This window comes from Heptranchias perlo, chromosome 6 (assembly GCF_035084215.1).
Source record: "Heptranchias perlo isolate sHepPer1 chromosome 6, sHepPer1.hap1, whole genome shotgun sequence".
NCBI classification, from domain to species: Eukaryota; Metazoa; Chordata; class Chondrichthyes; order Hexanchiformes; family Hexanchidae; genus Heptranchias; species Heptranchias perlo.
The window spans coordinates 73,350,706-73,362,637 of NC_090330.1; the positions used below are offsets into that span (position 1 = coordinate 73,350,706).

The window sequence follows — 11,932 nt, forward strand, 5'->3', positions numbered from 1 at the left end:
ATTTATTTGACTTTTTTTCCTTTTATTTTAGTGCAGCAGTCCTGCGTGCAATTGATTGCCACACATGACCGAAGACCACTAGTAAAAGGTAATATTACTTAATAAGCCCTAATGATATAAACGTTTCCTATATTTTAACCTGGAATTCACCACTTTGTCATCTTTGTGGTTTGTTAGTGAATGGTTGTCAGAAGTGTATACCTGGAAAGCCACAACCAACCTGTCGAATTGAACGACGATCTGTTTCAAACCAGAAGGGTAAACGTAAGTGTATAAATTGAATGAGATCATATAGATGTTACTACATGATATGGTAGTGATAAAATTTAGACACTTACACCATGCAATAAAAGATTTTGTAATTTTGAATATGTATGTGACCAGTTGGAGTTGAGTTCAAAACTCAATGAAACTAAGCCCCACTCAAAATAACATTTTAGATGATTTATACTATTATTAAGGTATGAAGTCATCTTCTGACATTCAGACAAATGATGTGAGACCACATGCAGAAGCTAGTCTTGTAGGTTTTCAGCTTCATGCCAACTACTGACAGTGGAAAGCAAAGTTTAAAAACTTCCTAACTGGACCATTGGACTGTTGGAAACTTTTTAAACTCAATTTTTATTCTCTCTATTGTTGGGACAGTCAGCTGTCAGCTAACATTGACTTTAACTGACATTTTAATGTCAGTTAAAGTTCCTCCTTCGTCAGTTCACATCGTTCACCTGACGAAGGAGGAAGCCTCCGAAAGCTTGCAACTCCATGTTTGAATCCCTCCAATCAGGTTTCCGCTCCTACCACTGTACTAAAACGGCCCTTATCAAAGTCACAAAAGACATTCTATGTGACAATGACCGTGATAAATTATCTCTCCTCATCCTTCTTGACCTGTCTGCAGCCTTTCACACGGTTGACCACACCATCCTCCTCCAATGCCTCTCCTCTGTCATCCAGCTGAATGGGTCTGTGCTCGCCTGGTTCCATTCTTATCTATCCAGTGGTAGCCAGAGAATCACCTGCAATGGCTTCTCTTCCTGCTCCCGCACCGTTACCTCTGGAGTCCCCCAAGGACCTATCCTTGGCCCCCTTCTATTTCATCCTACATGCTGCCCCTCAGCAACATCATTCGAAAACACAATGTCAGGTTCCACATGTACGCTGACGACACCCAGCTCTATCTCACCACCACCTCCCTCGACACCTCCACTGGCTCTCATTTGTCACACTTCCTGTCCGACATTCAGTACTGGATGAGCAAAAATTTCCTCCAACTAAATATTGAGAAGACCGATGCCATTGTCTTCGGTCCCCACCACAAACTCCAATCCCTAGCCACTGACTCCATTCCTCTCCCTGGCCACTGTTTGAGGCTGAACCAGACCGTTTGCAATCTTGGTTTCCTATTTGACCCTGAGATGAGCTTCCAACCACATATCCGCTCTATCACCAAGACCGCCTACTTCCAACTCTATTACATCACCCATCTCTGCCCCTGCCTCAGCTCATCTGCTGCTGAAACCCTCATCCATGCCTTTGTTACCTCTGGACTTGACTATTCCAATGCTCTTCTGGCTGGCCTCCCATCTTCCACCCTCCATAAACATGAGCTCATCCAAAACTCTGCTGTCTGTACCCTAACACGCACCAAGACCCGTTCACTCATCACCCTGTACTTGCTGACCTACATTGACTCCCGGTCCGGGAATGCCTTGATTTTAAAATTCTGATCATTGTTTTTAAATCATTCCCTGGCCTCGCCTCTCCCTATCTTTGTAACCTCCTCCTGCTCTACAACCCTCCATGATCTCTGCGCTCCTCCAATTCTTGCCTCATGCGCATCCCCAATTTTAATCGCTCTACCATTGGTGATCATGCCTTTAGCTGCCTAGGCCCTAAGCTCTGGAATTCCCTCCCTAAACCTCCCCACCTCTCCACCTCTCTCTCCTCTAAGACACTCCTTAAAATCTATCTCTTTTACCAAGCTTTTGGTCACCTGTCCTAATATCTCTGTATAACTCAAATTATGTTTAATAATCGCTCCTGTGAAGTGACTTGGGATGTTTTACTACATTAAAGGAGCTATATAGATGTGAGTTGTTGTTGTTGTTGTTGTTGTTGTTGTTGGAAATGGTGAACAGAAAGGGGTCCTAGCTCAGCCCACTAAATGTGATTATCTTATGACCAAATGGTTATGAAAAATAACTACTTACCATAGTAATTATTATAAGGTTTCCTTTTCTTTTAAGTTGGTAACAGTTATACAATTTCACCTACAGACCGATTTACCATGACAAGTACAGCAACTATTGCCAAGTTTCATTTCTGGGGAATATTATAAATGTACAAATGATTGCGACAAGGAAGTAAGAGAGACCAAGAAGCAATGTGAAGTAGTGTATACTTGTCCGCAGTCCCATTAACATTTCAGCAGCATATTGAGATTGCGTTTGTGAAGGTGCCTTATGTAGGATTTTTAATTGGTTTTCTTTTAGATTGCAGGTTGAGACTGAGTTTGCCGTGGTCCATATCAGCTCCTACCAATTTTAGATTATAGCATACTGTGCATACAGTGTAATTAAAGTATCTGCGGGCACTTCTGAATAAATGGGTTATATTTAGCTCAAAACCATCTCTATTTAGCTACCAATACATTTACATTTATCGAGGCAGAAATAGGCAATGAAAAATCCTTGTTTTTTTTTAACATTAGCTTTCTTAAAAAAAAATCTCCTTGTTTTCTTCCCACCCCTCCTAAAGGAACTGACCTTTGCCGGGTTATGTTTCATAGGGCAATAGTTGCCTTCCAGTAGCATACCCAGGTGGCCATTTATCATGTGAGCCTATATAATAAATGTCAGCAGCCGATTCGACTCTAGTGGGACGAGGGTGGGGAAGACCAGAATCAAGTCTGATGCTGTCCTCGCCCAGCATCCACACATGCATTTTCCAACAAGGATCACAGGATAGTGATCAGGGGTGGGAACCCTGACTGAACTTTCCCTCCACTACAGCTCAGGGAGCGCTGAGACCAATCACAATCTCTCTACAATTACCCCAACTGAGATCAGCTAATGCAGCATAGACCAAGGATCAAACCTGTCATCTTCCTCAGTTTCTTCATTTATTTTCAACCTTTAAAAAAAAACAATTCTTTGACCAAAACGCTCACTGATAAGCTTTATTTGAAATTGTATTACAGAAGAGACAACTGTCCCATGGATTCTAAGTTTGAAAAAAGGAAGTGCTCTTGACAAAAAGGATAACAAGATCTTGGTCAAAGAGGCTGGCTACTTTCTGGTGTACAGTCAGGTAAGTTAAGTTTTTTTTAATCCTGCGATTTGTATTGAAACGATTGGCAGAGTGCTGGATTTACTTTGTGCTCGAATTTATAGGTGTGGTATAAGGACAATACTTTTACCATGGGACATTTTATCCAGAGAGAAAAGGCCACCATTGTTGGCAATGAGCCACGTACTGTAACCCTGTTTCGGTGCATCCAAAACATGTCTGCCTGCTGCCCAAATGATTCTTGCTTCACTGCTGGTAAGGATTTATTTTAGTGTTCGAGTTGGCTTGTTGAAACATTGTTTATTTTTGTCACAATTTCTGATCAACTATTTGTTTTCAATCAGGTATTGCAAAACTTGAAGTGGGAGATGAGCTTGAACTTATAATACCTCGAATTCAAGCACAAATTGCACTAAACGGTGATGGGACATTTTTTGGGGCAATAAAACTGCACTAACTGTTGGTTAAGGAAGTAAAGGCAAAGTGGTTTCTGCCATTTAAAGAAAAAGAGAGAGGGGAAAGAAGAGTCCTGTCAGCATCAACTTCTCTTTTGGTTTGCGGTCGTGGACATATGGTGTAAAACACTTCTGTTTCAGATAATCAAATCGGATTTCTCGCTCTCTGTGCAAACAGGAAATTGAAAAGAACTGAAAATAGAATTGCTACAGTTGTTTTCATAATTTTTTTAGTTGTGTATGATGCTTTTTTGATTTTAGCTGTGTAATGCCTCAACAATTGTTTCCCTTTTAAGGTAGTTTCACACAATAAACAAAACAGATGCTGAGAACTGGTGGGATTTGGGAGGAAGAAGTGGCTTATGTGTAATGGTATGGTACTGCTTTTAATTATGGTGAACACCGCTGATCTGCAATATTGGTGACATGATTGCTTATAACTGTTTAATGAAGTATATAGTCTATTAATAAGATCAGTCACACTTGTGTTCACAAAGCCAACAATGACACGCAAACCCTTAACACAGATGTTTGAAAATGCAGCTGAGATGTGGCATGATGCTGTTGAGTATCAGAGCTCAGCAATGTGGATTAGGACAAACATTAAATTCAGCCTCTAACCTGAGTTCCAGATCTGAAGGTGTTGAGTGGAAGACTACAGTGTCTCTAGGGGCAGCGAGAATGAAAACCAGAGGGAAGAATCACACTTGGACAGCACCTAATGCTTGCTGGTGTCAGGCTATGGGGGGTACTTTGGCAGAAGTCTGGGAGCAGGCTTGTCCTTTCAGCAGCAGAGGCATGAAGACCAAATAGACCAGCAAACAGTGGATAACTTATAATGAGAAACCACATTTTAAAAAGTAAACCCAGTCCAGATTTTGTAAATTTGGGGATGCGTTTTTGGTCTGTCTTTGGTCAAGAAGATGCTTGTTATAGAACTGAAAATGAAGATTGTGCAATATTTCCTCTGATATGTTTTATAAAAGGCAATAAATGTGCACTTAATTTCACTAGAACATGCAATAGTGTGCATGCTTTCAGCAACTAGGCTATTATTAAGTGTTAAAGCTTTAGCATCTAGTAATATTATTACATCAAAATAATAAAGTTTATTTTCAGGACTCTGAATTAAGAAATATTCCATAGTTCTATAAATCATTCTAATTTGATTTTGTAATTAGCATTACCAATGTCTAGAACTAATTTTAAATGTGTTTTAGAACAGAATGCATATATGTTTTGAAATTGAAAAAGATGCATTACTAATGTAGTAGGCTTAGTTCAGTAGACCCACTTTGTAATACTGTCCTTGAAGCATGTAAGACAAACACTGTATTTTGTAATGATATACAAGTGGAACCAAATAGACAATGCAAGGGACCAAGGGATGTATATTGTGTCCACGGTGTATAAAGATGTTCAACAATAACTCATCACCCCAGTATTTACTGCTATACCTGTGTTCTATTGCACTGTGGGAGATAACATTTAATCCAATTTTAGAACTGATACATTGTTCGGGACTTAGCAGATGGGTGGGGTTTGAAGATCCTGTACTGTGAATGGGTTATATTTACTCATTGTAATTTTGGAGGTTTCTGTTTTTATTTGTGTTTTGTAGAATTTTGGTAGTTTTTTAATTTCTGCAGGTTCTTTGGATTGCCTGCCTTTTAGTTTTTCCTCTAGAGGTGTCTGGAACAAGATTTGATATATATCTTCATTGAGTACTCTAGGAACTCCTTTTCTGTTTAAAATCTACAACATAGCTTGAGTGCAGAAAAGCAGGGAATTCTCTATTTCCTGGCCAATGTTCCTCCCTCGACAAATGCTACTTAGTTGACTGGTCATTCATCTCAGTGCTGGTTGTGGGAAGCTGTTGGCACAGAATGGAACTTGTGTTTTCTTACATAACAACAGTCACTTCACTCTAAAAGTAATTTGTTGTATGAGACGCTTTGAGTCATTTTGACGATGTAATAAGGCCTGATATCTGATATTATTTCTTTCAATCCCTCAGCAGAGTTCATGGTCTCTTGAAAGTCACAACCCAGATTGATAAATTGTGACAGTAGGGCTCTTGGTTCTATATGCTGAACAATACAGAGGGGACTGCACAGAGTTACATTGCTACCTATTAGATTTATTGGGGCAGTTCATGACCAGATATGATATATCTGTTTACCCAGCACAACCTCAGGTCTCAACCTGAGATTTTTCAATTTCTCCATTAAGAGCATAAGCATCTGAAGAAATACTACTCCCATAAAATAACAAACACAGAGGACAATAGGGAAGAACATGTAACTTATAACGTAATTCGATGAATGACTACCACCCAGCTAGGCTCAGTAGTTGCACTCTCGCCTCTGAAGCAGAAGATTGTAGGTTCAAGCCCCACTCCAGAACCAGAGCACATAATCCAAGCTGGAACTTCAGTACAGTACTGAGAAAGTGCTGCATTGTCAGAGGTGCCATCTTTCATTAAACCAATGCATTATTTGCCTGTTCAATTCATTGTTATGAGATGCCAGAGTGCTATTCGAAGGAGAAGAAGGAATTTGCCTGCTGGCCTGGCTAATATTCTTCCTCAAGCAAACACCACCAAATAACAGATTAACTGCTCATTTATTTCATTAGCTGCTTGTGGGACCTTACTGTATGCAAAACAGCTGCCACATTTGCCCACACAACAACGGTGACTACATTTCAATAAGTACTTCATTGGCTGTAGAGCACTTTGGAACATATTAAGTATGTGATAAGACACTATCTAAATGCAAGTTCTTACTTTGCCTTTCTTACCCCTTAAGTTGACTAATATGACCTTTCTTCATTCATGCAGCGGAAACGTGTGCACAATAGTATTTCGCACCTGTTGGTGTCTTGTGATGATTTTGATATTGGAAGTCAGGACATCTTGAATATTCACAACGCAGAGAAGAAGATTCCTGAATCTCAGCTGAACCAGCAAACCTAGTTCTGGTTTGATTTGATGAGAATTTCAAAAAGCCCAACCAATATTCTAATAGAAGCAATAAAATCTGGTTCTCAGTGGGGTTCAAATGAGCCCCAGGCTCAGCATAAAAAGCATTTGAACCCCCCTCCCCTTCCCTATTGAGCCAATGATGCCATGTCACTACCTCCTCCACCACAAGTCAAGCAGTTAAAGTGAGATGGCATATTGAGGATTATGAGCAAATAGAAGAGCTTCACCAGCTATGCTTGGGTAAATACTGCAGACATATTAAAGTGACAAAGTAGAAAACTCATTCTCATCGCTGCGTAATACATTTGGGAACCTTGCCCTGCCAGCTGCTGCTGAGGTAGTGGTACAGATTTGAATGCTCTAGGTTTTCTGTAGTCATCCACACTACCCCCAGTGGGGTAAATTAGGCACTTTATAATGTCTTGCCACTATCTTGCTAGAATGTGATGAATGGCTAACTCCTCAGTATTGCATTACGGTGAGATGATACAATATGGAATATCCAGGGAAAAATAGAGACATATAAAAGGACAGTTTATTCAAAACCTATTTTTGCCTCTTAATGGTAACAGTGAAAGTCCATTCCAATCATATAAAACCATTTTTCAGCAAACTGTTCTTGTGTATATCCTGGATTGTAGTTTTGCTAATATACTGAAAAGTTTTAAGTTTTTATCACATGAACTTCTGTGAATGTTCCACAGTGTAAAGTCAAAAAGAATTAACTCCCTTCCTGAACTACTTTTAAGCACATTGGTTAAGGCATATATGCAAGAAACAGTACTGCTTATGGTACTCAATTTGCAATCCAGAGGCTGAGTTCAATTCCCACGATGGTAAGCTGTGAAATTGAATTAAATAAATCTGGTAATTTATGGGCTGGCATGAGGAAAAATGACCATTAAAGCTACTGGATTGTAATAAAGATCACTAGTTCACTAATGTCCTTCAGGGAAGAGAACCTGCCACCCTACCTGGTCTGGCCTACACATTTTTAAAAAAGACTTGCGTTTATATAGCACCTTTCATGGCCTCAGGATGTCCCAAAGTACTTTATAGCCAATGAAGTACTTATGAAATGTTGTAATGTAGGAAACATGGCAACCAATTTGCACAGGGCAAGGTTCCACAAACAGCAATGAGATAATGAGCAGATAATCTGTTTTAGTAATGTTGGTTGAGGGATACATATTGGCCAGGACAGCTGGGAGCCACAGCTGACACAGACTCCAGTCCCAAACTAAGTGGTTGAATCTTAATGCTTGCTGAAGGCCTAGCAACCACTTAAATCAGGGCAGCGGCAACCACGGATGGACAATAAATGTGACCTTGCCAGCATAGCTCATCTTATGTGAACATATTTTTTTTAAAATCCTGTTTCTAAATTTTAAAATAAATGAGTTGGCAATAACATTGAAATAAAATAATAACAGAAAATATTAGAAATACAAGGCACGTGTGTCAGTATGAGAAAAGACAAATTAACATTATGGACGCTAAATTGGGCCATGTAGCGCCCGTTGTTTCGGCGCGAAACGACCTCTCCAACATCCAAGATGGTGTCTTGGATGCGCACACACGTTTCCTGCGTGACGTGCGCCAAAAGCCATCTTGGTATAGGAGTTTGCGCAGGCTCAGATAAGAAACGGTGGAATCATGTAAAGAAGGGAGAAAATGGCTTCAATCAGTGTGCATCGCTGATTTAAAGTGATAGACACCATTTTGGGACTTAATGCTCAACTCAACGCATAGTCTTAACCTCAACCATCTGAACGTGTCTTAGGGTTCCTGGAGGACTCCCCACCAGCTCTATTTAAAGGGACCATGCAGGGTTTACAGGTTAGTGCCTGGATTGTTGCCTCTGGCTACCGAGGCATTTGTAACCGTTTTTGGAGGTCTCCTAGACTTCAAAACTAGGACGCGGGGACATAGCCTAACATTTAGAGCCAGGACGTGCAGGAGTGAAGTTAGGAAACGCAAAGGGTGGGAGACCTTTGGAACGCTCTTCTACAGATGGCAGTTGATGCCAGCTCAATTGTGAATGTTAAATCTGAGATTGATAGGTTTCTGTGAACCAAGGGTATTAAGGTATATGGGGCTAAGGTGGGTATATGGAGTTAGGTCACAGGTCACTGAATGGTGGAACAGGCTCGAGGGGCTAAATGCCACGGCCACTTGCTGCCTCTTGATATGTGCCACCTTCTCCTGCAAGAAAGCGAGGCATGTGCCTGGGTGATGTGCCTGTCATGGTTGAATAGCTGCCAGTGTGTGTGTGGCCTGTGAGTTGTGGGTGGGCGGCTTGAAACAGTGGTAATGTGTAAGGGTGGGAGGAAGCATCTGATGGGAGGAGTTGAGTACTGATGGAAAGAGTCCTTTGGTATGTGGGTGATGGGGGGTGTTGTGCGTGGTGCAGTTGATAGGAGACACCACTTGACAGTTGACCTCACTCACCTTGCCCACTCATGTCAAAGCATTGAACTTCTTCCTGCACTGCATCCATGTTCATGATGCAGTGCGCCTGGCATTGACTTCGTCCCCTACTGCCTCTCACTGTCTTTTAAGTATCTTTCTGGAGGGCCTCTTGCCACCCCCCACCCCCCCACTGCGGACATAAGTTGTCCCTCCTTCTGTCCACCTCTTGCACCTAAGGTCTCTAGTGCATCAGCAGAGAACCTTGGTGCACGTACTCTCGCAGGCCTGGTACAAACTCAGATTGGCAGATTGGTGAGGTCTGGTGTGCAGATTGGAGGATGTGGGATTTAGTAAAGTGCAACCTTTATTCAATGTTTTAACATAACTCTGATGTGGAGATGCCGGTGATGGACTGGGGTGGCCAAATGTAAGGAATCTTACAACACCAGGTTATAGTCCAAGAGTTTTATTTGAAAATCACAAGCTTTCGGAGATTATCTCCTTCGTCAGGTGAGTTTCACTGTTGGACTATAACCTGGTGTTGTAAGATTCCTTACATTTAACATAACTCATCAGTGTGTAAACATAGGGATGGGATCTGCATCTGTGTTTTACGTGTGCGATGTCTGATCTCTGTTCAGACTCCATGCAGACAGTAGACTGTTATTTTCAGCAAATGACAGGTACAAGCTACCTTTAAGAGATTTCTAAGAAACATCTTCCCTTTAAGAGATGAAGCTCCCTCTGGTGGTGAAAAGTGCAAATTGTATTAATTCCACGTGCAAGGCCTGGAAAGGAGCGCCAATTGCAGGTAAGTGCTCCCTTGGGACCAAACTTGCGTCTTGCCTGCCCAGGGTCCGTCGGGTGCGGGGTGTTAGCGCATCGTGCTAACATCGCCCAGAACAGATATGCCACTTTGGATGCTGTTGTGGGGGATGACTTATCAGGGGAAGGCAGCAGCAGCCAACTTCCTGGCACCACGGGTAGCTCTGCTGCACAGGCTGGGAGGAAAAAGAGTGAAAGAGCTATAGTGATAGGGGACTCAATTGTAAGGGGAATAGACAGGCGTTTCTGCGGCCGCAACCGAGACTCCAGGATGGTGTGTTGCCTCCCTGGTGCAAGGATCAAGCACGTCTCGGAGCGGCTACAGAACATTTTGGAGGGGGAGGGCGAACAGCCAGCTGTCGTGGTGCACATCGGCACCAACGATATAGGTAAAAAAGGGGATGAGGTCCTAAAAGCAGAATATAGGGAGTTAGGAGGTAAATTAAAAAATAGGACCTCAAAGGTAGTAATCTCAGGATTGCTGCCAGTGCCACGTGCTAGTCAGAGTAGAAATAGGAGGATATTTCAAATGAATACGTTGCTAGAGGAATGGTGCAAGGGGGAGGGATTCAAATTCCTGGGACACTGGAAACGGTTCTGGGGGAGGTGGGACCAGTACAAACTGGACGGTCTGCACCTGGGCAGGGCCGGGACCGCTGTCCTAGGAGGAGTGTTTGCTAGTGCTGTTGGGGAGGGTTTAAACTAAAGTGGCAGGGGGTTGGGAACCTGAGCAGGGAGAGAGAGGAAAGCATAACAGGAAGGGACAGAAGGTATGGAGTAATAGGTAAAGTGTTAAAAAAGGAAAAAGCAGGAACTAAGCGTCACAAAACAGATTTGAAAGTTCTTTATCTGAATGCATGTAGCATTCGTAACAAAATGGACGAGTTAACGGCACAAATAACTACGTATGGGTATGATCAGGTGGCCATTACAGAAACATGGCTGCAGGGTGACAACGACTGGGAATTAAATATGCCAGGGTATTTAACAATCAGGAAGGACAGGCAGGAAGGAAGGGGAGGTGGGGTGGCTATGTTAATAAAGGAAGGAATCACTGTAATACAGATAAATGATATTGGGACAAAGCATCAAGATAATGAAACAGTTTGGGTGGAGATAAGGAATAATAAGGGGAAAAAAACATTAGTGGGCGTAGTATATAGGCCTCCTAATAGTTGCAACTCTGCTGGAAGAAGTATTAATCAGGAAATAGTCGGGGCATGTAATAAGGGAACAGCCATAATTATGGGGGATTTTAATTATCATATTAACTGGACAAATCAAATTGGGCAGAGCAGCCTTGAGGACGAGTTCATTGAGTGCATCAGGGATGGATGTCTTGAGCAGTATGTAACTGATCCTACTAGGGGGCAGGCAACCTTGGACCTGGTCCTGTGTAATGAGTCAGGATTAATTAATAATGTCCTAGTTAAGGATCCCCTTGGAACGAGCGACCACAACATGGTTGAATTCCATATCCAATTAGAGGGTGAGAAGGTTGATTCTCAAACAAGCGTACTGAGCTTGAATAAAGGAGACTATGATGGTATGAGAGCAGAATTGATTAAAGTGGACTGGGAAAATAGATTAAAGGGTAAGATGGTACATGAGCAGTGGTGTTCATTTAGGGAGTTATTTTACAACTTTCAAAATAAATATATTCCACTGAGGAAAAAAGGGTGTAAAAGAAATGACAGCCATCCGTGGCTAAGTAAAGAAATCAAGGATAGTATCCGACTAAAAACAAGGACATATAAGGTAGCCAAACTTAGTGGGAGGATAGAAGATTGGGAATTCTTCAAAAGACAGCAAAAAGTAACTAAAGGATTGATTAAGAAAGGGAAGTTAGATTATGAAAAGAAATTAGCAAAAAATATAAAAACAGATAGCAAGAGTTTCTATAGTTATATGAAAAGAAAAAGGGTGGCTAAGGCAAACGTAGGTCCCTTAGAGGATGAGACCG

General features: G+C 41.7%; 1 protein-coding gene across 1 annotated transcript in view; it reads left to right on the forward strand.

Annotated features, from left to right (window-relative positions):
• The window catches only part of tnfsf13b (TNF superfamily member 13b), a 47,069-nt gene extending 42,254 nt beyond the window's left edge, over positions 1–4,815 (forward strand). Inside the window, exons 3-7 of the mRNA XM_067985476.1 lie at positions 32–88; positions 178–264; positions 3,203–3,312; positions 3,396–3,546; positions 3,636–4,815. Coding sequence (XP_067841577.1) covers positions 32–88; positions 178–264; positions 3,203–3,312; positions 3,396–3,546; positions 3,636–3,748 — 518 coding nt within the window. The 3' untranslated portion in view covers positions 3,749–4,815. The remainder of the gene's footprint in view (positions 1–31; positions 89–177; positions 265–3,202; positions 3,313–3,395; positions 3,547–3,635) is intronic.
• Positions 4,816–11,932: the final 7,117 nt, after the last annotated feature.